Raw genomic sequence first — 22602 nt, 5'->3', positions numbered from 1 at the left:
GCGGCGCACTACGACTCCCATCAGCCCCCGCGGCACGGCCATCATGGCGGCCGGCGTCGAGTGGACCGCGATCGTCCTCACCTGCCGGCGGGGCGGCGGCGTGGCGGCTCTGCAGCGAGGCAGGCGGCGGGGCCGGGCGAGGGAGAGCGGGGCCGGGCGAGGCCGGCCTTCGAGACGCCCTTCTCCTTCGCAGAGCTGGAGCTGCGGCGGCGGCGGGGAGCCCTGGGCCGGCGGCCCGTCCTTGTCCTGGCGCTGGAGGATCCGTGGGCGGGCGTGGGGAGCGGCGGGGCCACGCTGAACGCCGTGCTGGTGGCGGCCGAGCACCTGAGCGCCCGCGCGGGATGCACGGTGAGGGCCGGGGACGGCGGCTCAACCCCCGCCCGCCGTCCCCCGGCCCCGCTGAGCGCCGTGCCCCGCAGGTGGTGAGCGCCGACGCGCTGAAGGAGGCCCGCATCCTCATCCTGCACACGGTGCGGGCCGCGCGGCCGAGCCCCCCGACCTGAGCCCGGCCCCGCGACCGGCGCCGCCTCACCCCGCCCGTCCCCGCAGGGCCGCGAGTTCTCCTTCGACGACTGCGGCCGCGCCTTCACCTGCCTGCCCGCCGAGCGGCACCGCGCCGCGGCCGAAGCGCCGGTGTGCAACCTGGACAGCCTGCTGGGCACCGTCACGCGGCGGGTGGGCGAGCGGCCGGACCCCCGGCACTGACAGCGTGTGGCTGAGCGCCAGCCCCGTTCTCACGGCCCTTCCTTCCCCAGCTCTGCGTGGGCTCCCCGCCGGGCGTGTGGGTCTGCAGCACCGACATGCTGCTCGGTGTGCCCTCCGTGCCAGGTGAGGGCTGCGTCCTGCAGGGCTGGCAGCAGCACAGCCGGTTCAGCCTTGGCCATGTCCCCATGGTGTGGCTGTGGGTGTTGTTGAGCGGGCTTCATAGCCATCCGCTGGGAGCTGGGAAGGCAGGGGGATGCCTGGTGTATGTAGTTTCATAGAATCACAGAATGGCCTGAGTTGCAAAGGACTGCAGTGATCATCCAGTTCCAACCCCCTGCTGTGTTCAAGTCACCAACCAGCAGCCCAGGCTGCCCAGAGCCACATCCAGCCTGGCCTTGAATGCCTGCAGGCATGGGGCATCCACAGCCTCCTTGGGCAACCTGTTCTGGTGGCCCAGGCTGAGTGCTGCTGCTGCAGTGCGTGGAGCTCAGGGCACCGATCTCTGTCCCTGTCTCCAGAGATTGACTGGGAAGGCTTCCAAGGGGTCCGGGTGATTGCAGTGCCTGGCAGCCAGGCGTACGCGAGGAACCACGGGGTGTACCTTGTTGATGAGCAGGTCGGTAACAGCTCCCACATCCAAGCAGTGACACCAGCCTGGAGCCCCCTTTGGATGAGCAGGGGATTTGCAGTCAGTTGGACTCGCAGTCCTTGTGCTGTCCCTGAGGTCTCTGCCCCTATGGTCCTGTGGATGCATGGGTCCTGTCCCTGCTGTGGCTGCTTGGCTTGGGGCAGCCCAAAGAGCTCATCGGCATCTTCTTGCTCCCAGGGCCTGGTACGTGACATCATCTACAAAGGTACAGAAGCTCAGATCCAGCAGTGCGCAGGGCCCGACGGCACCGTCCCACTGGTATGTCACTACCCACAGCTCTGCCAGCTCCATCCCTTCTGTCACTGTGGCTGGGACCGCTCACCCCACCGGGGGATGGGACACCACAGCCTCAGCCCTGCTGTGCCCTCGCAGGTCTGTGGGGTGGTTTTCTTCTCCTCGAGCGCCGCCGAGCAGCTTCTAGCCACCCACGTCATCCCTCCTTTGGATGCCTGCACCTACATGGGGCTGGACTCGGGGGCACCACCCATCCAGGTGACACCCCACTAGGGTGATGGGACCCCTCATCCTGTGGGTGCTGGTGCTGGGTGCGCCTCTTTGTCCCTGTGCCGTCAGATTTGGGTGCAGGAGGGCAGCACCCAGCAGTGGAATGGGACTTGGGGTGGCTGCTCCAGGTGGCCCGGCAGCACCCAGGTTGTCCCTTCTGTCCCCAGCTCTCCCTTTTCTTCGACATCGTGCTGAGCATGGCGGGGGGGATGACGGAGGAGGATTTTGTGAAGGGTGGTGGTGATGCCAGCGTGAGGAGAGCCCGCTCCGTGCTCTGGACAGCTCTCCATGCCTTCCCTCTGAGCGTGGGTGAGCGATGCTGTGATGGGCACCTGCATGTGACCTGTGCCTGATTTTCAGCTCCCTCTGTGGGGAGAAATGTGGGGTCATGGTCCCCAGCTGCCTCTCAGGGAAGCAAGGAGGGGTGCTGGGGAGGCTGGGAGCATCTCCTCGCCCCGAGACTGTGGTCAGTGCTGACTGCTTTCCTGCCTCCCCACAGCCTGCATTCCTGACGCGTCCTATGACTACTTGACCACGGCTGCAAGCGACCACATCCGTAGCCTGACACTCTTGCCCAGCTCCACCAGCCATCTTCGCTTCTGCAAAACAGCCCATTCCCATGTGGACGTAGGTCTCTCCAGCCCCAGATTTGCTCACATGTTTTTTTGGGGTGTTACTCCATGTGCCCATCCCCCCGGCAGCAACCCTTGCTCCTGGAGGATGGCTCCTCGGTCACCAACTGCCTGCTGGAAGGAGCCGTTCGGCTGGCGGCCGGCAGCGTCATCCAGCACTGTCACCTCCAGGTGTGTGGGACCTGAAGGAGTCTGGTGTCACTGCTGTGACATTTGGGACACTAATGCCCTTCGGATGGAGCTAGGGACGCTGCTGGCTGTCACCTTCCCTGCTGTCAGTGCTGGGATGTCCCTTCCTGGAGACTTTTGCTGGCCACAGCATGTCTCCTGGCCTGGCTCTGATGTGGGGCTGGCCGTGCCACTCAGGATCCCACCGCTTCCTCTTCAGGGCCCCCTGGAGATCGGTCCTGGCTGCCTCCTCACAGGCCTAACCGTAGGCTCCTCATCGGCGCTGCAGGGCCGTCCCCTGCGTGATGTGGTGCTGCAGGGCCACCATGTCCGACTGCGTGAGCTGCCCTGCCGCGTCTTCACGCTCACCGGCCGCCTCGACGACTGGCAGGTGTGGGGGGCAGCGAGGCGGCACGGGGCTCTGCAAAGCTGGGGTGTAACCGCCCCCCACGTGTCCCCACAGAGTCCTGCTGAAGAGGCCACCTACTTGAACGTCCCCTGGGCGGAGTTTTTTCATCGGACGGGCATCCGGTGGGTACCAACCTGCCTGAATGGAACAGGGGACCTGGCTCCGTTGGGGTACCCATACCACCCCAGGCCTCAGAGTCTGCAGTCAGAGCCACGGTGGCCACCCTTCCCTTCCTGCATCCCTCCTTCCCTCGGTCCTTGGGGTGGTGCTGATGGGCTCTCCCTCCACCAGCAAAGGGGACCTCTGGGATGCTGAGACACCGCAGAAAGACCGCTGCCTGCTGAGTGCCCGGCTCTTCCCAGTGCTGCACGCTTCCGAGGCGCTGGGGCTGGAGGATGTGCTGTGGCTGCTGGCCCCGGCAGCGTCGGGTGACCGGCTGGCACGTTGGCGAGCAGCCTGGCGCATGTCGTGGCAGGAGCTGCTGCCCTGCCTGGACAAGGCAGCTGAGCTGGGTGCTCGCCGGGACCTCTTCTTCCTGCAGGGCCAGCGCAAGGTGCGCCGCATGCTGCTGGGCCGCCAGGACGGCAGCCTCCTGCCGCTCATCCGCAGCGCTGTCTATGAGGGTTACCACGAGGCCTTGCTGAGCACTCTGGATGAGGGTAAGCTGGACCAGTCTTACATCTCTGGGCTTTTTCGTGCTTGCTGTCCCCTTCAGTAGCCCTGAAATTGTCAAGAACTTGAGACCATCCAGGGCAGATGCAGGTTTACGCATGTCCCTCTCCCTAGGAGCCAACTTCTTGCAGAAGCGGGCTGCTGCAGGCCACTCACAGCCTTCCCGTAATTTTCTAGTTGCCTCTACAGCTGACGACGCAGGCATTGCAGCCCGGGCACTCGCCTGCATTGCTGACGTCCTGGGCTGCATGGCACATGGGGAAGGGGGCTTGCGGAGCGGACCTGCTGCCAACAGGGAGTGGGCTTTGGCTTTTGGGCACCTGGAGAGCGGGGACATTGCTGGCGGGGTGCGGGAGCTGGCAACCGAGCGGCAGAAGTGGATGAGCAGGTGAGGCATGGAGCAGCAAACTGCTGCTTTCCATGCTGACCCAGGGGGCCACGGCAGCGGGCTCAGCATCCCTCTTTTTGCAGTCCAGCCCTGCTGGTGAGAGCAGCTCGGCACTACGAAGGGGCCGAGCAGATCCTCATCCGGCAGGCGGTGATGTCCTCGTGCCAGTTTGTCACTGTGTGCCCGGCGGAGCTGCCACCCCTGGGGCACTGGGTGCAGGTGGCATGTCCAGCCCGCCTGGACCTCTCTGGTGAGCTTTTCCATCCCAAGGTGGGCTCAGAGCTGGTGGGATGGAAGGGGACGGATGATGACGGCTGGAGCGCTGTCTTGCCCCTATGGAGAAATGAGCCAGAGGGCTGATGGTGTGTCTTGGCAGGGGGCTGGAGCGACACTCCTCCCATCACATATGAGCACGGCGGGGCCGTGGTGGACGTGGCAGTGCTGGTGGATGGGTGCCGACCCATTGGTGCCCGGGTGCGGCGCATCGGTGAGCCGGAGCTGCGCTTGGCCAGCCTCGGTGGGGCGCCGTGGGGTGAGGCGGCGGTGGAGCTGGTGTGCCACGAGCTGGGGCAGTTGGAGAACTACTGCCAGCCACATGCACCAGGTGAGGGGTCAGTGGCTGCACAGCCTGGCCTTGCGCCCTTGGTGTCCTGACCTTGTGGTGGGTGATAGATCCGTGCCACCTCTGGAGCGATCCGCTCTGATCCTCGTTGCTGGGTGATGGAGTAGGTAGTGCAGCAGGCACAGCTATGCTTTTTCTTTCTGTTTCTAGGAGCCTTGCTCAAAGCTGCCTTCATATGCACGCAGATCGTGCAGTTCCCTTCGCAGAAGCCCTTGAGGGATCAGCTGATGGAGAACTTTGGGGGTGGCTTTGAGGTGCACACCTGGTCCAGGCTGCCCCACGGGTCTGGCCTCGGTCTGTCTGCGGGGAAGGGGCTGGGATATCTGTCCTTCCCCAAGCACCTGGATGGATGCAGCATCCCCATCGCTGCCCTGACCCTGTGCTCCCTGCAGGCACCAGCAGCATCCTAGCGGGAGCAGTGATGGCAGCGCTGTACCGGGCGGCTGGGAAGGTTGCTGGCACCGAGTCCCTCATCCACGCCGTGCTGCATCTGGAGCAGAGGCTCACGACAGGTAGCAGCTGGAGAAAGCAGCTGTCATGGGGCGGGGGGGTCTGGGCTCCGGCTGAGGATCCTGCGCGCTGCAGGTGGCGGGTGGCAGGACCAGGTGGGTGGGCTGGTGCCTGGCATCAAGATCGGGAGGTCGGAGGCCCGGCTGCCACTCAGGGTGGAGGTGGAGGAGATCCTGGTGCCTGAAGGCTTTGCCCGGATCCTCAGCGATCACTTGCTGCTCGTGTACACGGGGAAGACTCGCCTGGCTCGCAACCTGCTCCAGGTAACACAGGGGCTCTGGCTCTGCTCCCCCTCAGTGCACGTCCCCTTGGGGAGAGGCTGTGCCACTCAAGCCAGCAGGGTGGTGATGGGGACACTTGTGGGCCAAGGTGCTCGTCTCCAACAACCTGGCCTCTTGCAGGACGTGGTGAGGAACTGGTATGCCAGGCTGCCCTCCATTGTACAAAATGCCGACGCTCTGGTGAATAATGCTGAGGAGTGTGCCCAGGCCTTGAGGCAAGGTGTGAGCTCCCCTCCCTGCGCCAGGCTGTCCTTTCTAACAACTGAAGCAGCAAAATATCCCCCAGAGAGTCTGTGGGGACAAAAGCTAGGGCAGTGCAGGGTCCAACAGCTGGAGCAACCTTAGGCTTACTTGCATTTTATCGGCAACACCCCCAAATTGAGGCTTAAACTAAGATCTTGAGGGGGAGGGGGGGACTGGAAGAGGTTCCTGTGGGGCACACTGAGTGTGATTTTCTTGAGTCATCAGTAATGGGAGTGGGGGTCACAGCTAGCCTATGAAGTGGATTCATTTGGATTTTGTCTGCTGGGATGCAGAGGAGGGGAAGCTGGAGCATGAAAGCAAGCAAATTCTCACCCTGTGGAGGATTAAAAATGAACAGCAAAGCAACAGCGGGGATGGCTTGCTCAGCAGGCAGAGGATTGGGGTAGATGAGAAGGCAGAAGTGAGTTCAGGCTGAGCAGGTTTCTGCCCTTTAGGAGGACTGGAGACAAATCTTTTCTTCTCTGTCACATCCTCTGTCCTGCAGGAAACCTGCCACTCATTGGCAAGTGTCTGGACGTCTACTGGCAGCAGAAGAAATGCATGGCCCCTGGGTGTGAGCCGCTGGCCGTCGGGCGCATGATGGATGCTCTGCAGCCTTATGTCTACGGGCAGTGCTTGGCTGGGGCTGGTGGAGGTGGCTTCCTTTACGTCTTAACCAAAGTCCCTCAGCAAAAAGAGGCTTTGCACCAAATTCTAGCAAAAACAGAGGTGAGATCTGTGCCTCCAGCTGTTACATTGGCCAAAAGCTGCTCGCAAAGCCCAGCATTGCAGGTGGTTTGCAGAAGCCTGCTTCATGACTAGAAGCATCCCTCCCCCCCAGCCACAAGTAGGACAAGCCTGTTTAGTGTGTGTGTGTGTGTGTGAGAGAGAGAGAGAGAGAGAGTCCCTTGCTGACTACTGCCCCATTAACTCTTTTTTTACAGGGCCTGGGCAACTTCAGCATTCACAGCATTGAAGTGGACACAGGAGGTTTCTCCATGGAAGTGGTGGGATGTGATCCTAACAGCAGCGCTCACCCTGGAGAGGACACGGCCATGTGAAAGCCTTCAGCCATTGCTGGGGGACATCTGGGACAGAGGAGATGGCTGCCACCCTAATCAGGAAGATCCCCATGTCTCAGCTCCCTGCTGCTGCAGCCAGGGCTGCTCATGGATTCTCCTTGCTGGGTGCCTCAGCCCTGTGACACACTCAGTCCAGTGCTGCAGAACACAGCCAGGTCCCAGCAGAGCTGGGGATGCCACTCATGGAGCCTGGCAGCTGGCTCCAGCAGGTGCCTTATGTTTTGATGTGGCCGTTATGTGCTGTTGCTGGGCCCAAAACCCACACAGACTGGAGCTGGGCAGGCCCAAGGATGTACTGGAAGGACAGGCTGCTAGGGTCACAGCTGGCCTCCAGGCAGAGCTGTGTTCTCATGGTCCTCTGAAGGGAAAAGAACAGCATTTGTGATGCTGCTAAGCCTTCCTCCTCTTCCAATAGCAGTGGCCCGTGCTGCCCTTCAGCGTGCAATGCTCCATCCCTGGATGTGGAATCACCTCCCCCTCCTGTGCTGAGAGGTTATTTCTGCAGCGAGTTACCAGTCCCTGCGGGCTCTTTGAATAAAAGAGCTTGTTCCCAGCATGCCTTCGTTCTCTGCCCCACTTCTCCTTCCCTGTGAGCCTCCCAGGGGAGGTAAGGCAGGACACACAGAGCTCTGTGGTTTCCCAGTGTCACAGTGCTACCGCTGGATGCATCCAAGCCTCGAGTTGGCACCAGGTACTGGCACGTGGGTGTTTATGCTGTGCTGCTGCCAGCAAGAAGAGCATCTTGCTGCCGTGGCGCAGTACAGAAGAGATGATGACACAGTGAACAGCTCATCTCCCATTGCTCCAGCTCCCTCCAGGCGCGCACACGCAGCCCAAGGTCGCTGCTCAGCCAGGCGCAGTTTATTTATAGTGTATCTGTACAGAGCCAGCAGGGCCGTGACCCTCCTTCCTCGAGAGGCCTGCTGGTGATTTTCCAAGCACCCTGCCCCCACCACCATTCCTGCCTCGCAGCAGGCTGGCTTCTGCTACTGCACAGTCCCCACCACCACCAGGGAGAGAGCTGACCCACAAACGAGCAGAACAGAAGGAATGTGGCTGCAGCCTCCCTGCAGAAAGCAGGGCAAACGCCACCACGGGGGCACAGGCAGAGCAATCTGTACAGATCCGTAATGAAAACATTCCACAGCAACCCTGAATTTCCTGGATCTTCTGTGGTCTCACGCAGGGAAGCAGAATGAAAGGAGCAATGCACTAGCACATCCCTGTCCATTCACCTAGCATGTGTCACACTGCTCTCAGTGTGAGAGTCCTCTGCTGCCTTATTTCTGGTCCCTCAGAAGGACAGAGGCTCTTCTTCCCCCGCCCTGGAAGGCCATCACCCCAAACTCACAAGATCCAACAGCCAGCTATAGCCCCAGGGGGATTTAGGCCAGCACCAGGGCTGCAGAGTTCCTGCTGTTACCTCCTTCAGGGTGCTCGTGTGCAGAGAACTACAGGCGCAGCCTCTTGATGTCCTCATCACGGAAATCCTTTCGGAGAGCCAACACCCGCCGGACCTCTGCAGGAGTGAGGCGCCAGGTGAGCGGGCCCGAGTTGGGGCCCCAGTAATCCAGGATCTCTGTCACCTGCAGGAAACAGCACCAGCTGCCTTCAGGGTGAGCTCAAACTTTGGCTGTGGTGACAGATGTGTCGGGGACAGGCAGGATTTCCTGCTCAGAAAAACCTGGCAGGTATGGGGCAGTGTAACAGAAATGCTAAGTGACAGTTTGAACCAGTGATGGAGCACCTGGTAGGAAGGCAGGGCCAACCCAGGGAAGCTCAGGTGCAAGCAATATACCTGAGTGACTGAAAGGGGGTGGAGTCAGGATCCACCCTCTCCCAGATCTTATTTAAGGGTTGGCAAAGGTATCTCACTACCTAGCTGAGGCTCTCTAAAGGTAAGCAGCATTTTTCCTTTGATTCTGTATCCAGTGCACTTCTGTACCTTGGCATATCCTTACTTGTTGCACCCTGGGACTCTGCTACCCTGCTGTCATTGCTGTGTTTTCCATCACGTTAGAGCATTACGGGCAGGTTTTCCAGTTTCTCTCTGCTCCACATCTGTGATAACACCTGGCTGAGCCCAGTAACTCCAAAAGCACGTGCAGCTTACCCTTTCCAGATTGAGGATGGTGGCTATTTGGGAAAGACGTGCAAACTTGTCGCGGATGGTCCAGGTGGTGACTGTGGTGAGGTAGGCTATGAGAGACCTCAGCTCCTTGTCAAACTGCAGACCACCAAGCTGCAAGGACCAAGGAAGCACTGTTAACTTCCCAATATGCTTTACTCCTGCGTGCACAAATGCAAGATCTCCCTGAGCTGGTCGGTGGCAGCAGCAGAGCTCTCTTGAAGGTAGCATCTTCCTCTGCTCTGCCTCATTCCTTGGAGGATAACAAGGATTTTATGGAGTAGCCACAGCCAATTATGCTATGAAGAAGGGAGCAGTGTTTCACTCACCCTGTTAAAGCTGGATTTGAGGAGCACTTTCTCCAGTTCCGTGGCTATGAGGCTGGTCGTGAGGCCAGTAAGGTTATCATAAATTGCTGGTGACAGTCCAGCCTAGAAGCAGAAAGCTGTGTCACTCTCAGCAGCAGCAGACCATGTAACCCCAGCCTAAGAGAGCTTTCCCATAAAAACCACTCTTATTTACACTCTCAGTGAGTGGACATCACCAGCAAAAACAACCCAATGATGCAGGGCCTACAAACAGCCTCTGAATGCCATAGAAGTCTCTAAGAGCCCTGCAAGCAATCTGTCCTCTGTTCCACTGAGCGGGCAACGGTTGGAAGGTGCCTGTTAGGTCTGGCTGAAGCCTGGCAGGCTGCCACATCCCTTCCCTTCCTCTCACCTTGAACTCTGTCATCTGCTGTTCCAGGTGGACAATGAACTGCTGGACCCAGGGATCATTAGCTTCATAGTCACTGAATTCTTCCTGACATTGAAAAAGGAAAAAAAGGTAGTTCACATGGCAAGCTGTAAAGAAGGAAGAGAGGGAGGAATGTCCCTTCCAGAGCAAACTACATTCCTTTTGTTTCCTCAAATTCCTCTCAAGCTAAATACTCTTTTCCAGGCTGGGACGCTGATCATCTTTTGGCTATTTCAGTGTGATGTTCTCTGTGATGAGAAAGCAGCAGAGAACTGAGAGGAATGAGAGCATACAAGTACAGCTAGAAGCAGACAACCATGAGCCTTACCTCCTCAATGCTGTGGGAGATGGAGAGGAATAGGTTGATCCATGGCTTCACCTGGGGTTTGATGGCTGTGTTGTTCAGGTCATTGACACCTTCCTGAGGGGGACAAGAAGGGGACAGGAGGGCAGTTGAGCACGGTTAAGTCCAACAATACATAACCTCTACAGCACAGCTGCTTTGTTGCTGCTTTCATCCTCCTGCGAGGTGGAGAAACTGACCCACAGCCTTCCATAGTGAAACTAAACCAAGAAATCCTAGAGCTGGACCCAGGCCCTTCTGGTGCCAAATGGTTACACGGACACCACAGTGATAAGAAAGGGAAGGACAACGGCCCAGAAGCTGGCACTGTGCTGACACGCAGCCTGCTCTGAAAGCTTGTGCTGCCTCAGCCCTGCCCACACTGCTACAGAAGTGTCCTGAGGGGAGAGCTGTTCAGTTCCCATCCCACCAGGGCAGGGGAGGAGGCAAACACCAGCTCTCCACGCAGTTCCAGCCTGGAGGACGCTGCAGTCGGACTCAACTGCTGCCTCCCACCTACAGCACAGCACAGCTTAGCTCAGTAGGAGAAGCTAAAAGGAGGATAAAAGCTGTAACCACAGCTAGTTCCCTGAATTAATCATAGCCCCAGCATATGCCATCTCCCCTGAGCAGCAGGCTGTCAGCAAAGGCTGTTCTGTCCGCTCTGATGCGAGAGTCCTCCGAAAGCCCCCTCCTGCCAGACACCCCCATTGGGCTCAGCAAGATGTCAAGAAAGCTCACCCAGCATGAAACTACTTGGGTACCAATCCTACCTGGCATTTGATTAAGGTTTTTAACTAAAATTGCCATTTATGAGCAGGCCCTGCTGGCAATTGCCCTTTTCCAAGGCAAATTCAATGCGTGTGACTCAGCGCAGAAGCTTGCTGCTCAGCCTCTTGGTTGTTCTGCAGCCAGTTTTAATGCTGCACTACCACTAAACTGGAGAGTTTTACTCTTTATTCATGAGCTGCTTGGTTTCAGTGCTGACCACAAGCCTCATGAGAATTTGCTTGCACTACTGATTTGAAGGCATCTGCCCACAGCGAACTACAAAGCCAAACAAGAAACGATCTGGCCCTGTTGTGAAGTACAAAGTCAGTGGCAAACCTGGTTAAAAATATCCTCTTTTGCTTGGCTTCTTTATTGTGGAGGGGTCAGGCTTTCTTGCTCCCCTCCCTGTCAGCAGCCACTGTGAAACTTTGGAGCAGTAGGCCCCAGCATGACTCAGGGACACTGGCTTTAGCCAGAGAGCCTTCTGCCCGTGCTGGGGATGGAAAGGAGGAGAAACCTGGGAGAAGAGCAGCTGCCTCTCGACCAAATCTCCTTCTTCAGCACTAGTTGGTGGGGCTCTGGCTAATGTGATGACATGCTGAGCCACGAGGGAGAATGGAGGAGGGAAATGCTATTAATATTCTTTTTCCTGAAAATTCTGGACCAACTACTTTGTGCTGAGTGAAGGCAAAAGGAGTGACATTCCTTCTGGCTCTGCAGCTGCTTCCAGTGTTTTTTATACAGCTCCCAATTGGCGCAGCTGTGCAAATGGGTTGGAGCTGTTTGCATGCTTCAAAACTGATTGCTTGGTTCCTCCCAATACTCTTTATCCAGCACCCCTAGAGCTGGACAAGGCCCAGGCCTTGGGCTGAAATGATTCCCCCAGTGCTGGGGGCCAGCAGTAACACAGTGCTCACCTGCAGGAGGTCACGGAACTTGTTGGAGACGTCAGCCATGTCAGAGAGGCAGCTATCAATCTTGGCTTGTGCTTGTTCACCCCCAAAGCCTTGGCTAAGCAGTTTGGCGCAGTCGCTCTGCACGAAAGAGATCCACAAGCATGCTGCAAATTAATAACCCAGGCTGCCTCCATCCCTGTGCACTGTCAAGCTCTGGCTGCCCACCAGCATGCTTGCAGGCAAAGACAGACACCAAACTCTTGCCCTTGCTGAAGCTGCTGACTCCAGCAGGGGAGAGAACAGCAAGAAAGGAAGCCAGAGGCAATATCACCCCGCACCAGGGAACCACAATCAAATGGTTTTATTTTACTGGTCAACCTGAAGGACCTGGTATTTCCAGTTAGACCAAGGGACACCACTGATGCTACTGAGCTCTGACAGCTCTAAATTGTTTTCCTAAAGTTGGAGGGCAGATGTCAGGAATTTGGGCAAAGCAATGTCCAGGTGACTTATTTGACCCTGCAAGGGAGGATATTACACGTTTGATTATGGGGAAAAAAAATACAGTAAACAATGTAGAGCAAACCTCTAAAGTCTTCTTCAGGGTCATGATGTTTTCACTGCAGACTTCCACGTTGTTTAAGGTCACCTGGGGAAAAAAAAAAAAAAAGCAAGTGGAATTCATTGGAATTTCCCACTGTTGGTAGAAAGTTCGAGTCACATTAGTCCAATTCTTTCTCCTTGTTCTGTCCATGATGTTGCAGCAAAGCCTCAAATGTGACGGAAGAATGCATGTACCCCCAGTTTCTTTATGTGACTTCACAAAGAACAACCATCCGTGAGCAGCTGAAGGTGATGGCTTATACACAGTACATCCAGACAAACAGGGAAGGCATGCATACGTAGGAAAAATCAGCACCCTCCTGCCAGATGAATGTCTGTTCTTCACTGAACAGACTGTTCTCTACCTGCTGAAGCCAAACTGTCAGAACTATCTGAGATTTGTGCAGACAGGGATATGAGGCAAGCTGACAGGTGAAGGAGGAGTTCTGGTACGAGAACTGACATTTGAAGCACTTTGCATCAAGATACCTGTAACCAAGAGTTTAATGAAATGAAAGCATTCAGTCTCTCCTGCTGTCTTTGTAGAGCTGGCTGAAAGGAGAAAGCAGGTCCAGGCAGAGCTGGTTGCACCGGTCCCATTCCTGAGAGTTCCCCACTGTTTTTGTCCTTACCCCAACTCCGACACCAGGACAGCCACAAACTCACCAGAAAGGACTGCTTGGCCTCATCGGTGCTTTCGATGCCCTTTGTATCAAACTTGCCCTGCTGCAGACTGCTGTGCATGATGTTCACAGCACTGGTGACGCCTCTCTGAAAGTCCTGGAAGGTCGTTGCTGGAAAGCCCTGCTTCAGCTTGTTGCACAGAACCTCCCTATGGGGCAAGCAGAACATACTCAGCAAATGCTGCAAGAAAACAACAGCGCTGTGCACTGTGTCAAGGGACAGCACTTGGGCCTGAAAAAGTAGAATTTCACAGGGACAATGCAGGGCTGCAGGTATCCCCTGCCAGAACATAAGATGAAAGGCTGACATAAAAATAAAATCCTTTCTGCAGTTATCTGCTGTCTTCAGCCACAGCTCTCCACTCCCACGCTGGGAAGAGAAACAGCAGTAGGTCAATTTCTGCAGCACCACCCTGAAGTTGTTCAAGTCACAACGGAACTAAGCAGGCTTGTGGGCAACCCAGAGAGCAACTGTGCATCCCAGCACTACCACGTGGGGACAGTGCTCACGGGGATTTTGGGCCACGAGATTCCTGTTTCTCTTTTATGATCATCCTGCAGCTGCTACTGTGAGAAAAGTATGCCTGATGCTGCCTCCTACTACATCTCCACAGAGATGACAAAGGATCAAAGGTTAGAACACAAGGAAGACCATCTGCCAGCAAACACTGTTTGCAGAACGTGAGGGGAAAGTAAGGTATGATGAATCTGGTGTATTTTCATTACCTGAAGTCAGACTCCAGCTCGGTGGTGGAGTGGTTGATCATGGCACAGAGACAGTCTATGTTGGAACTGGATAGAGCACGCCCAATGCACTTCTTCACTATATAAAACACATCATCCACCATGCTGGAGGTGAGCTGGCCCTTCTCATAGCTGTCCATGGCAACAGCCTGCGAAGAACAGCCTGTCTCAGTGCCCCGAGCTCAGCTGTGTCCTCCCAGAGCAGCGCTGTGAGACCAAACCGTGGAATGCTGCCAGCTTTCTCTTTTCACCCTGAGCTGAACTGAGCCATCTGTGGGCTGGCATCACTCACCCTAGTTTTCAGTAGCCTGCAGACTTGGAAGATCTGACCACTCAAGCCCCTCACCTCCACACCACATCCGAAAAGTTCCTCTGTGGAACAGAAGTTGCTCTTCAAAGCCAGTAACTAAGCATCAGCTATGGGAAACATGGGGCTGCAGGCTCATAGAAGTGGCTGACAGAAACAATGTGCTTTGCATTGCCAGCACGACCTTCAACACAAACCTATCTTGCAAGCTATGCTTGGAGCAGTTGCTTCATAACCTCCTGATACAGCTTTGGCTCCACAGCCACTACAGCTGTGTAAGCAGAGGGAGGGAGGAGAGCAGTGTGAGGCTAATGGACCAGAGTCAGCAGCTACATTTGGCCAAGGAGAGAGCGCCCAGAAGGTGGGACTGGCTGCCAGCCCTGCCAAAGCACAGAAGCAGGCACTTCCCATACACAGGGGTATGTTTGGAGCTTTTCAAGGCCAAGGGAAACAAGAGGCATTCCCAACCTCTGCAGTCCTCCTGTGTACAAATCTCCCTCTCTAGGAGTGTTCAGCAGAAGATTGTGGAGCATGCATGTAAATCTCAGCCAGTGGCACAGCTATGGCAAGCAGCAGTCTGCGCTCTACCTTGTTGACAGTCTCCCTCATGAAATATTGCTCCATGGTGATGTAGTAGCCAATGAGTTCTTGCATGGTGCAGCTCAGCAGACAGTTGTTGAGGAGTTTGTCCAGGTATTTTTGGTGTTCTACAGAACACAAAAGAGAACTATCAGCCAAGAGACAGAAGACAGTTCCACCTAATCCCCTTGCTGCCTGCCCAGGAGGCACACACCTGCAAAGCTCAACCTGGAATAAATAACAGGCCTCAACTGTGGAGCCAAGAGAGCCTAGCTGACTTTTGCAGGTGACATATATGACTTCCAGAGCTCTGTGCATACCAAAACCCTAGGCCCATTCTCTCTGTGGAGTCTGCCATAGTTCTTCAGTGCCCAAAGGGCTCTCCCTTTCTTTGGAAACCTCATTTATTATGCTCTGCAGGCATTCCAAAAGTTGGTTCATCTTCTACGGAGTGCTTTCAAAGTACTTTTGCTGAGCTGGTGTCAGTGCTCTGATACTAACTTGGACACATCCCCACTCTGGACAGCTGTGAGGAACAGACAGCCTGCAAACATTGCTATTCAAGATATTACCTTGCTTTACTTCCTCAGAGGCCATGGAGTCTCCCACCTCAAAATCAGCTACTATCCGTCTCTTGATGAACCTCAAGTAGAGCTCACTGCGGGCATTCATCAGGGTGACCTCTGTTAAAATCGGGTCAAGTTCCCTGCGAGGGACATAACAAGAGTCAGGGCTGCAGGTGTACAAAAGGAGGGCACTCGTTTAGCTCAGTTAAGCAGCGAGTTCTCTGCTGTTTTACTACAAGATCAATACTGCCCATTTCCATGTGTGCTATCGAGTGGCAGAGCTCAGCAGAATAACTGGTACGTGCAAATAACACCAACCCTGCTTTGAAACACATCTGGGGAGCTTGTTTGCATGGAGGGTTGCTTCTTGCCCTGACAACTCTCTACCTCAGCTGAATTAAATGGAGACAGGTTATGCTGGGAAGCAGACAAGCGCTGCCAAGATGGAATGGCTCAGCAGCTCATCTTGTCAGTCGCCCTGCTGCAAAGCAGGCCAACAGCAGCTGTCCTTACAGCAGGTTTCCAGGCTGAGTCTGCCCTAGCAGCAGCAGCACTTCCCTGCTCTGTGCCCAGCCTCATGTAGGCACTAGGTTCACATCTGCTAAAGCACTTTAAAGCAGGCTGCATGCTGCCATCTCATGTGACAATCGAAATGTCCTGAGAAAATCATTAGAGAACGTTCTTTGTTTCCCTCATGGACGTGAGAGCAACCACATTAAAATCATCACAAGGCTCTGAACAGCCTGATACCACTTCAAAATCAGCCCTGTTTTGAGTGGGAGGACAGACCTGAGACTTTCATCAGTCCCTTCCTGCCTCGGTTTTGCCATCATTCTGTGAGCCCTGCTGTTAGAAATGCCTGGTCCCCGTCATCTCCAGAGTCACTTGTTCTTCTGAAAATGCTGAAAGATCTGTTCAGGCTGAATAGCCCAGGAAACTTGAAATCAAAGAAGCACACGACAGTGCAGAACGTAGTGTTCAGATGTGAGAGAGCTATGAAAAAAATACTGTCACATCAGCAGCTTTTTTATTAACGTGCACGAAAGCACTTTGCACATACTGCTCACAGCCTCCCAGCGAACAAAAGTGGGACAAGAAACCATTATGCTTATTTTATGGATGGAAAACAAAAGCTCAGAAAGGGGATGCATCCACATTTACTCAAACAGTGAGCAGATCACTAAATAGTCACTGAAATGAGTGGTCATGCAGGCTCACAGACGTATCGTGTTCTACAAACATTGCTTTTCTTTCAAGGCATGGTTAGAAATCATGCAATGCCAGATGGCACTTTCAAATGGCCTTATTTAAGAGCTATGCAAGCATTCAAGACAGAAAAGGGCAGAGATTGAGAGCACTTCAGTTTATTAGCAAGACACTACTGTTACAGTCACTGCAGCAGCAGTACAGAATTAATAAGATCCGAGGATTTATTCTGGAATCTGACACAAATTATCCACCCAGGGAACTGCTCTGTTTCATGGGATCCAAGGACTGCACTCTCACCATTAAAAAGCAGTGAGGAGAGCCAAATAAAGCCTCTGTCCTTCATGAGCAGTGGTACTCCCAGACCTTCAGCAACACGCAAGGCCAAGATTTAGAATAAAGAGAAAGCAAAGTAAAGCACCACCACAGAAGCTGTCTTTTAAGGGCAGTGAAGGGTACCTAACAATTGGATGCTAGGCTTTAGTAGGTGCAAAGCCTCTGGAAGAGGCTCTGGAAGAGCTATCTAAATGCTAAGTAGCATTAATGACAGATCAAGACCGGAAGATCAGAGTAAAAAGAAGTTTTGTTTGTACCTCGGTTCAATCTTCTCTGCAGAAGAACTTCTCATCATGCTGTTCTGAACCTGCTGGAACTGCAATCACAAAAATGCAACGTCATCAACACTTCTGCTGCCAACTTGGGAGTTCCTTCTCATGCTACAGCCTAAGGAGTTGCCTGCCCAAGGAGGGCAACATGACTGCACTGCAGGAAGCGCCCTGGGAATTGAACCAATTCACTTCTTCCTCTGAGACAGAGCTCAGCTTGCCAGGAAGGGCTGTGGGATGGGAACTCCAATAGAGGCACCAGGGTGCATAACCATGAGATGATCACAGCAGAGCTCCATCAAACAGACAGGAGCAGAAATAAGACAGTGGGGAGGGTGTACTGAAAGCACCCTGCAGACGTGCAGAGAAAAGTCCTTTGTGTTCAGGGTCCATTTATCACGCTCACAATGAATCCTCTGCAACAAAAAGGACAGCTGCAAGCTGGACTGCTTCAGCCATCAGTTGCAAGTATGGAGCAAAGCAGTGTTTCTCTCAACAGACAAGGTCAAACTTTGCCACCACTGCAGCACTTGTACCCCTGCAGAGCTGGATGGAGGCTATGTCTGGCTATGCCAGGCAGAATCACACCCACTGACCTGTCTGTGATAGTCCCTCTCTTTGACAAACTTCTCCACCACTTTCTCCACCTGCTGATCGCACTCTCCTTGCAGGTGCTTGATGAGGGTGTACAGCCTCCCTGGCCCATAGTAGGTTTCCACGATGGGCTGGTGGGTCTCCACAACACGAGCAATCCCTGCAGGCAGAGAGGAAGCAACAAGATGGATTTTGTTCTCTCAGGAGCAAGAGAGCCACAAGGAGCTCTCATCCAGCCTAGACCCAAAGCAGAGCTGTTCAGGTCCTCAGACAGGGGATCACTCACCCACCAGATAAACAGGCCAGACCATTCAGCTGCTCTCTAGTGACTTACTGGAGGCCTGTCATCACCACCCCCTAATCACAGCACCTTCTCTCTGCATGCAACGCCTTCTGGTTTCTCTCCTGTTTATTGCAGGGCTATGACCTAAGTTTGCTGGGGGTTGAAAGCCATCTCTCCTCCTAAAGAGCTCCTGCCATGGGTCAGCTGCCCTCCAACCAGCAAGATACAAAGATGCAAAAATCAAAAGAATGAAGCTTTCACAGAAGGAAGCCATGCAGGCTAATCCCAGAGGGATCATCCAAACACAATCCTAGCTTTCAGCACCAGGCTATGGGAGAAGAATAATGCTAGGAAAATGAGCCTACAGAAAGCTCTGCTCTTTTTTTGTCAGGTGGAGCAAGAGGGCAAACGTCAGTGAAGGCAGGAGCTCTTTGGAGAAAAAGCTCATCACCAAGAAGGGATCTCTCTAAGACTGCTTTCTTCTCACATGCTCTCTGCTCCGAGAGATAGCAACACTCCCCCTCTCCTATCACTACTGCCAAGAAAGCCCCAGTAGCTCTAAGGGCCTTCAGTAGCAGCACGGGTGCCAGGCTGAGAGCAACTTGGCAGCGCTGCAGCCTGGAATTAGAGCAGATAGAATAGAGAAGGCGGGTTAATCATCATAGGATCTCAATTACTGTCTTTGGCAACATCCCCACAGAGCATTCATGTTCCTTTCTCTCCCTTCAAGCTGCCACGGTCCTCCTTGAAGAGCCAGGCCTGGAGGCATCGAGAGATGCTCAACTTTAAGGGATCTGATTTGTTTGTCTGGAGAGCTGTGTGCCTGAAAAATCCTTTAGGGAACACCCATTTGTTTTGAGGATGCAGAGAACAGAAAGAAACTGATTCCTGGAGGTAGCAAAAAAAATCCTTTGCAATTCCACTATGCCTGCACAAGCTGTACAGAGGAAAGCTTGCTTATTCTAACGCTCTCTCCTGGCTGGAAAACAAGTCTGCTATCTCTGCCTGCATCCCTCTAGCACGATGGTCCCATAGCTCAAAGCGCATTTAATGGCATGGAGCTGGAATTAAAAAACATTTAGATCGATGAACTATCTCATCATAAACTATTTTCAATCCACTGGCAAAGAGAAAAGGGAGAAGACTACCTTCAAAGAGGAGTGTCAAGGTATCTGCAAAGATGACAGCAGCTCGACGGTCACTCATGTCTGTCCCCATCACCAGCTGCAGGTTCTCCTCTGCTTTCTTGGCCACCTGCACGACACCAGGTTCAGTCATCACTCAAAGATATTGCTCATCCCATAGCCTGGGCCCTTGTTCCCTGCACTATCGAGTGCAGTGCAGTATTTCTGTTGCTATCATTCCCATTGCAAGAGTTACTGTTGCTGCTGTTTCCCCAGATTGTTTTCTTCTCTGGTGGAAAACTCAAGGTTCAAGGAGAGGCAGAAACTTGATCTTCTCTTTCCAGGCTCTGCTTTATGAGCTTTCAGCAAATACAAAGAAGACACAAAAGGAGAAACAAGACAGCTAGCGGGCTATGTATTCAAACACCAAGATTGGTGCCTTGGTGCAAAAGGTAGGGGAAGAGCTGAACTGAGGGCCAATACTAATTTCAAAAACTAACACGCCAGGGACAAGACCCTAAAGACTGGATTTTGCTTTCCCCCAGCACTGTATATTTCACAGAACGTGTTACCTGCTTGCAGAGGTACTCTGAGAACTTGCTCAGCCCCTCTTCATGTAAGCCTAGCAGGGGAAAGATCTTGAAGAATCGTTCCACCTGGGGCAGGTCTCCCTGCTTCATAGCTGTGTCGAATTTCTCTGTGACAATTGTCTTCAGGCGCTGCTCTGATTCCTGCAGGAGCTTCAGGTTGGCATCAATTATGCCCCCTGTTGAAAGGCAAGAGAAGAAATGAAGTAACATCGCACTATTCTCACCTCACAAAGGACTATTTATTCTCCTGATAGAGAGACTAAGGTTGTGCAGCTCAAAGGTGAGAAGGCAGAAGGTATACCAGCATCCCTCTGTGGGTCACAGCAAAGAAAGGTAAGTCTGAAGTACACCCAACTAACAGGACTCCTGTTGTGAACAAATCAACTGGAAATTTATGTTAGGGATTGGGCAATTTGTTCATTTGCATCCAGTTGTTTCTCCTAGTATCACACTGCAGTACTGCAAGTGTTCCCCTGACAGTCTTCTCCCTCACTTCTTTTACCCTGTACGTTTTGTCCTTTCCCCAGGCAGCTATTAAAACCTCGTGCCAGGAACGCTTCTTCAATTAATGATAATTCAAACATGACTACGCTTCAAAGACTTTGATGTCTGTTTCTGTATCACATTCTAAGACTTTTGGCAAACATTCAGTGTTCTGCTTTGTCCACTGGGCTGGGACTATCTGTCCTAAAGAATCACTTAGCCTCTAGTTATCTAACTGAAAGGTGCCTTATCAGCTTCTTCTCATGAACACTCCTTACCTTCCTTGCCTTGACGGCTGAGCTCAATCACTGATTTGTCCAGAGACAGATAGCGATGAATATGAGCTGCTGCTTGTTCATAATCTTCATTTCGCAGGGCTGTTTGAACTCCATCCATGCAGAACTTTAGGTCTAGTATGTCGTCAGCTCTCTGAATGGCCTGATAGAGTCGATTCTGCAAGAAAGTCAACCGGTAAGGCTTGCTGCTGCAGGCTGGACAAGGGAAAGAGAATCAGGAAAAGACAGAAGACAGCACCTGGAGGAAAAAGACTGAAGAAACAGACCAAAGCGATGCTCCTCTACACAATGAGCAGCTACATAAGCAGAAACCCCAAAAGGGTTGTAGGTCCAGTGAATGTGATAGAAGAGAAGCATTTGCCTACACAAGCTCAGATTGAGTTCACAGAGCATACTCCACCTTAACAGGCAAAGACAAGAGGCACTGTCACAACTGTGCAGGCTGCTGGGATCTGAAGCCTCCGAGCTCATCTCTACAGAAAGACAGCCTGGATTCCTGCCCAATCTCAGCTGACAACAACCACCTCCTCTGTCCTCAGCACTGCAAGAGCTAACAACGTTGTGCTAAGTAGTTGAGGCTAAACTCGACTTATTCACCACAATCTGTAAAAATATGCTGAAGAAGCAGCTGCGATATGGGAAATCCTAACATTACTCTTGCAACCTGCAATACTCAGGAACTCAGCAAGATCCTATAAGCTAGCAAAACTAGGTAGCTCTAAAATAAAGAAGAGTGATGCAAGCACCTTGGCCAGATCCAGCTGCCGGACTTTGCTGCTGACATTCTCAGCCAGGTTACATGTGAAGGTGATCATTCCTGCCAGCTGCTGGGCATCCCCCTCAATGAGCTGCAGGTTGGGGCTGGATGAAAAAAAAATACACGTAGAGTGAACACAAGAAAAAAAAGGTGTTGTGATTATGGAAGGAACTGTCCCACATTAATTTCCCACAATGAACTGACAGAAGCTCTGCTCTGTGTTGGTGCTGCCACATCTCAAGCACTCTGTGTAGTTTGGGCAACATGATGTAAGGAGGACAAAAAGCTATTAAAGAGCATCCAAAGGAAGGCTATGAGATGGAGAAGGGTCTGGAGAGCATGGTGTGTGAGGAGTTGCTGAGGGCTCTAGGACTGTTCTGCCCCAAAGCAGAGGAGAGGCTTCAAGGCAGCTGCAGCCTCTCATGGCCTACAGCCCCTTAAGGCCTATAGTGGCTCACAGAGAGAAGAGAGGCAGTGCTGAGCTCTGCTCTCTGACAGCGACAAGGCTCAACGGAACAGCGTGGAGCTGTGTCATGAGAGGGTGAGGTGTGGGCAAGGAAAGGTTCTGCCCAGAGGACGGTAGGCATGGAACAGCTCTCCCGGGCAGTGGGCACAGCTGCAAGCTACTGGAGCTCAGGGAGCATTGGGACATCGTTGCAGCCACAGGGGTTGGGTTTTCCCGAGAACGTCCATGTGTCCCTTCAGCACAGCAGCGGCACCACTCACCCCATACGCTGCAGGGCCACCATTTTGCTCTCGATGGTGCCCTGCTGCTCCAGGAGGGCGTCCAGCTCCTGCTGCACGGTGCTCTGAAACACAACGGCAGAAGCACGGCTGCCCTCAGGGCTGGATAACGCTGACATCAGCCCTACGCTCTCGTGTTAACATGCTGCGATGGCTGAGTGACGCTTCCCGGAGACAGACCTGCCAGCCTTAAGCTGAGCTCACCCGACTCCCCTCTGCGGCTCTGCCTTCCCCACACACGAGCCCAGACCCGCTCCCAACTGACGGACGCTGTCAGCCGGCAGTGCTGAGGCGCCATCTCAGCGCTTCACACGGCCCGGCCCGCACCTCCTCCTCGCACAGCCGGCTGTAAGCGGCCTCCAGCTCGGACAGCTCGGTGAGGGCGCGGACTCGCTCCATGGACAGCCCGCAGCCCAGCGCGCCGCCATCGCCACCCGCCGCCATCTCGGGACGCGGCTCAGCCGGCCGCAGCCACCGCCCTCAGGCCCAGTGGGGCTGCCCGAGCCGTGCCTGAAAGTTCGCACCGTCTCCGTTCGGCCTGGAAGAGCGAGATGACCACGCTATTTCGATTCAACACGCCTTGACGTGTTGGGGGAATTTTGTAGAGGCTCTCAGCGCGAGGTAACGCTGCTGTCGGTCCGTGGTTATTCAGGCACTGCCTCAGACAGCCGCTTCCTCTCACAGCGCGCGCGCGCCG

The 22602-nt window shown here is 54.2% G+C and overlaps 2 protein-coding genes across 4 annotated transcripts; one reads left to right on the top strand and one right to left on the bottom strand.

The window, feature by feature from the left end:
* The first annotated feature begins 21 nt into the window (after positions 1-21).
* FCSK (fucose kinase) lies at positions 22-7421 on the top strand. Of its 2 annotated transcripts, XM_052685242.1 has the most exons (23): positions 22-119; positions 194-348; positions 420-470; positions 550-675; positions 756-828; positions 1224-1321; positions 1532-1612; positions 1727-1846; positions 2026-2167; positions 2358-2485; positions 2560-2661; positions 2879-3049; positions 3122-3189; positions 3359-3726; positions 3917-4127; positions 4211-4377; positions 4504-4731; positions 4900-5043; positions 5142-5261; positions 5335-5522; positions 5661-5760; positions 6289-6512; positions 6728-7421. In XM_052685242.1, the coding sequence occupies exons 1-23, from the start codon at positions 44-46 to the stop codon at positions 6842-6844; spliced, it is 3258 nt and encodes a 1085-aa protein (XP_052541202.1). In that variant the 5' UTR covers positions 22-43; the 3' UTR covers positions 6845-7421. The 2 variants fall into 2 exon arrangements, with proteins under 2 accessions (XP_052541202.1, XP_052541201.1); XM_052685241.1 differs by having other exon boundaries at positions 1224-1612.
* Positions 7422-7706: 285 nt separating this feature from the next.
* Positions 7707-22375, bottom strand: COG4 (component of oligomeric golgi complex 4). Of its 2 annotated transcripts, XM_052685285.1 has the most exons (19): positions 22233-22375; positions 21888-21970; positions 21151-21265; positions 20387-20561; positions 19608-19801; positions 19060-19165; positions 17631-17788; positions 17023-17081; positions 15230-15363; positions 14667-14785; positions 13754-13920; positions 13011-13176; positions 12328-12390; positions 11763-11879; positions 10060-10152; positions 9714-9797; positions 9323-9424; positions 8979-9107; positions 7707-8451 (listed from the first exon to the last, which is right to left on the bottom strand). In XM_052685285.1, exons 1-19 carry the CDS (start codon positions 22347-22349, stop codon positions 8317-8319), a joined length of 2316 nt encoding a protein of 771 aa, XP_052541245.1. In that variant the 5' UTR covers positions 22350-22375; the 3' UTR covers positions 7707-8316. The 2 variants fall into 2 exon arrangements, with proteins under 2 accessions (XP_052541245.1, XP_052541246.1); XM_052685286.1 differs by lacking the exon at positions 21888-21970 and having other exon boundaries at positions 22233-22374.
* Positions 22376-22602: the final 227 nt, after the last annotated feature.

This window comes from Tympanuchus pallidicinctus, unplaced genomic scaffold (assembly GCF_026119805.1).
Source record: "Tympanuchus pallidicinctus isolate F22 unplaced genomic scaffold, pur_lepc_1.0 scaffold22, whole genome shotgun sequence".
Taxonomy (NCBI): domain Eukaryota; kingdom Metazoa; phylum Chordata; class Aves; order Galliformes; family Phasianidae; genus Tympanuchus; species Tympanuchus pallidicinctus.
This window is presented reverse-complemented; position numbering and strand designations above follow the sequence as displayed.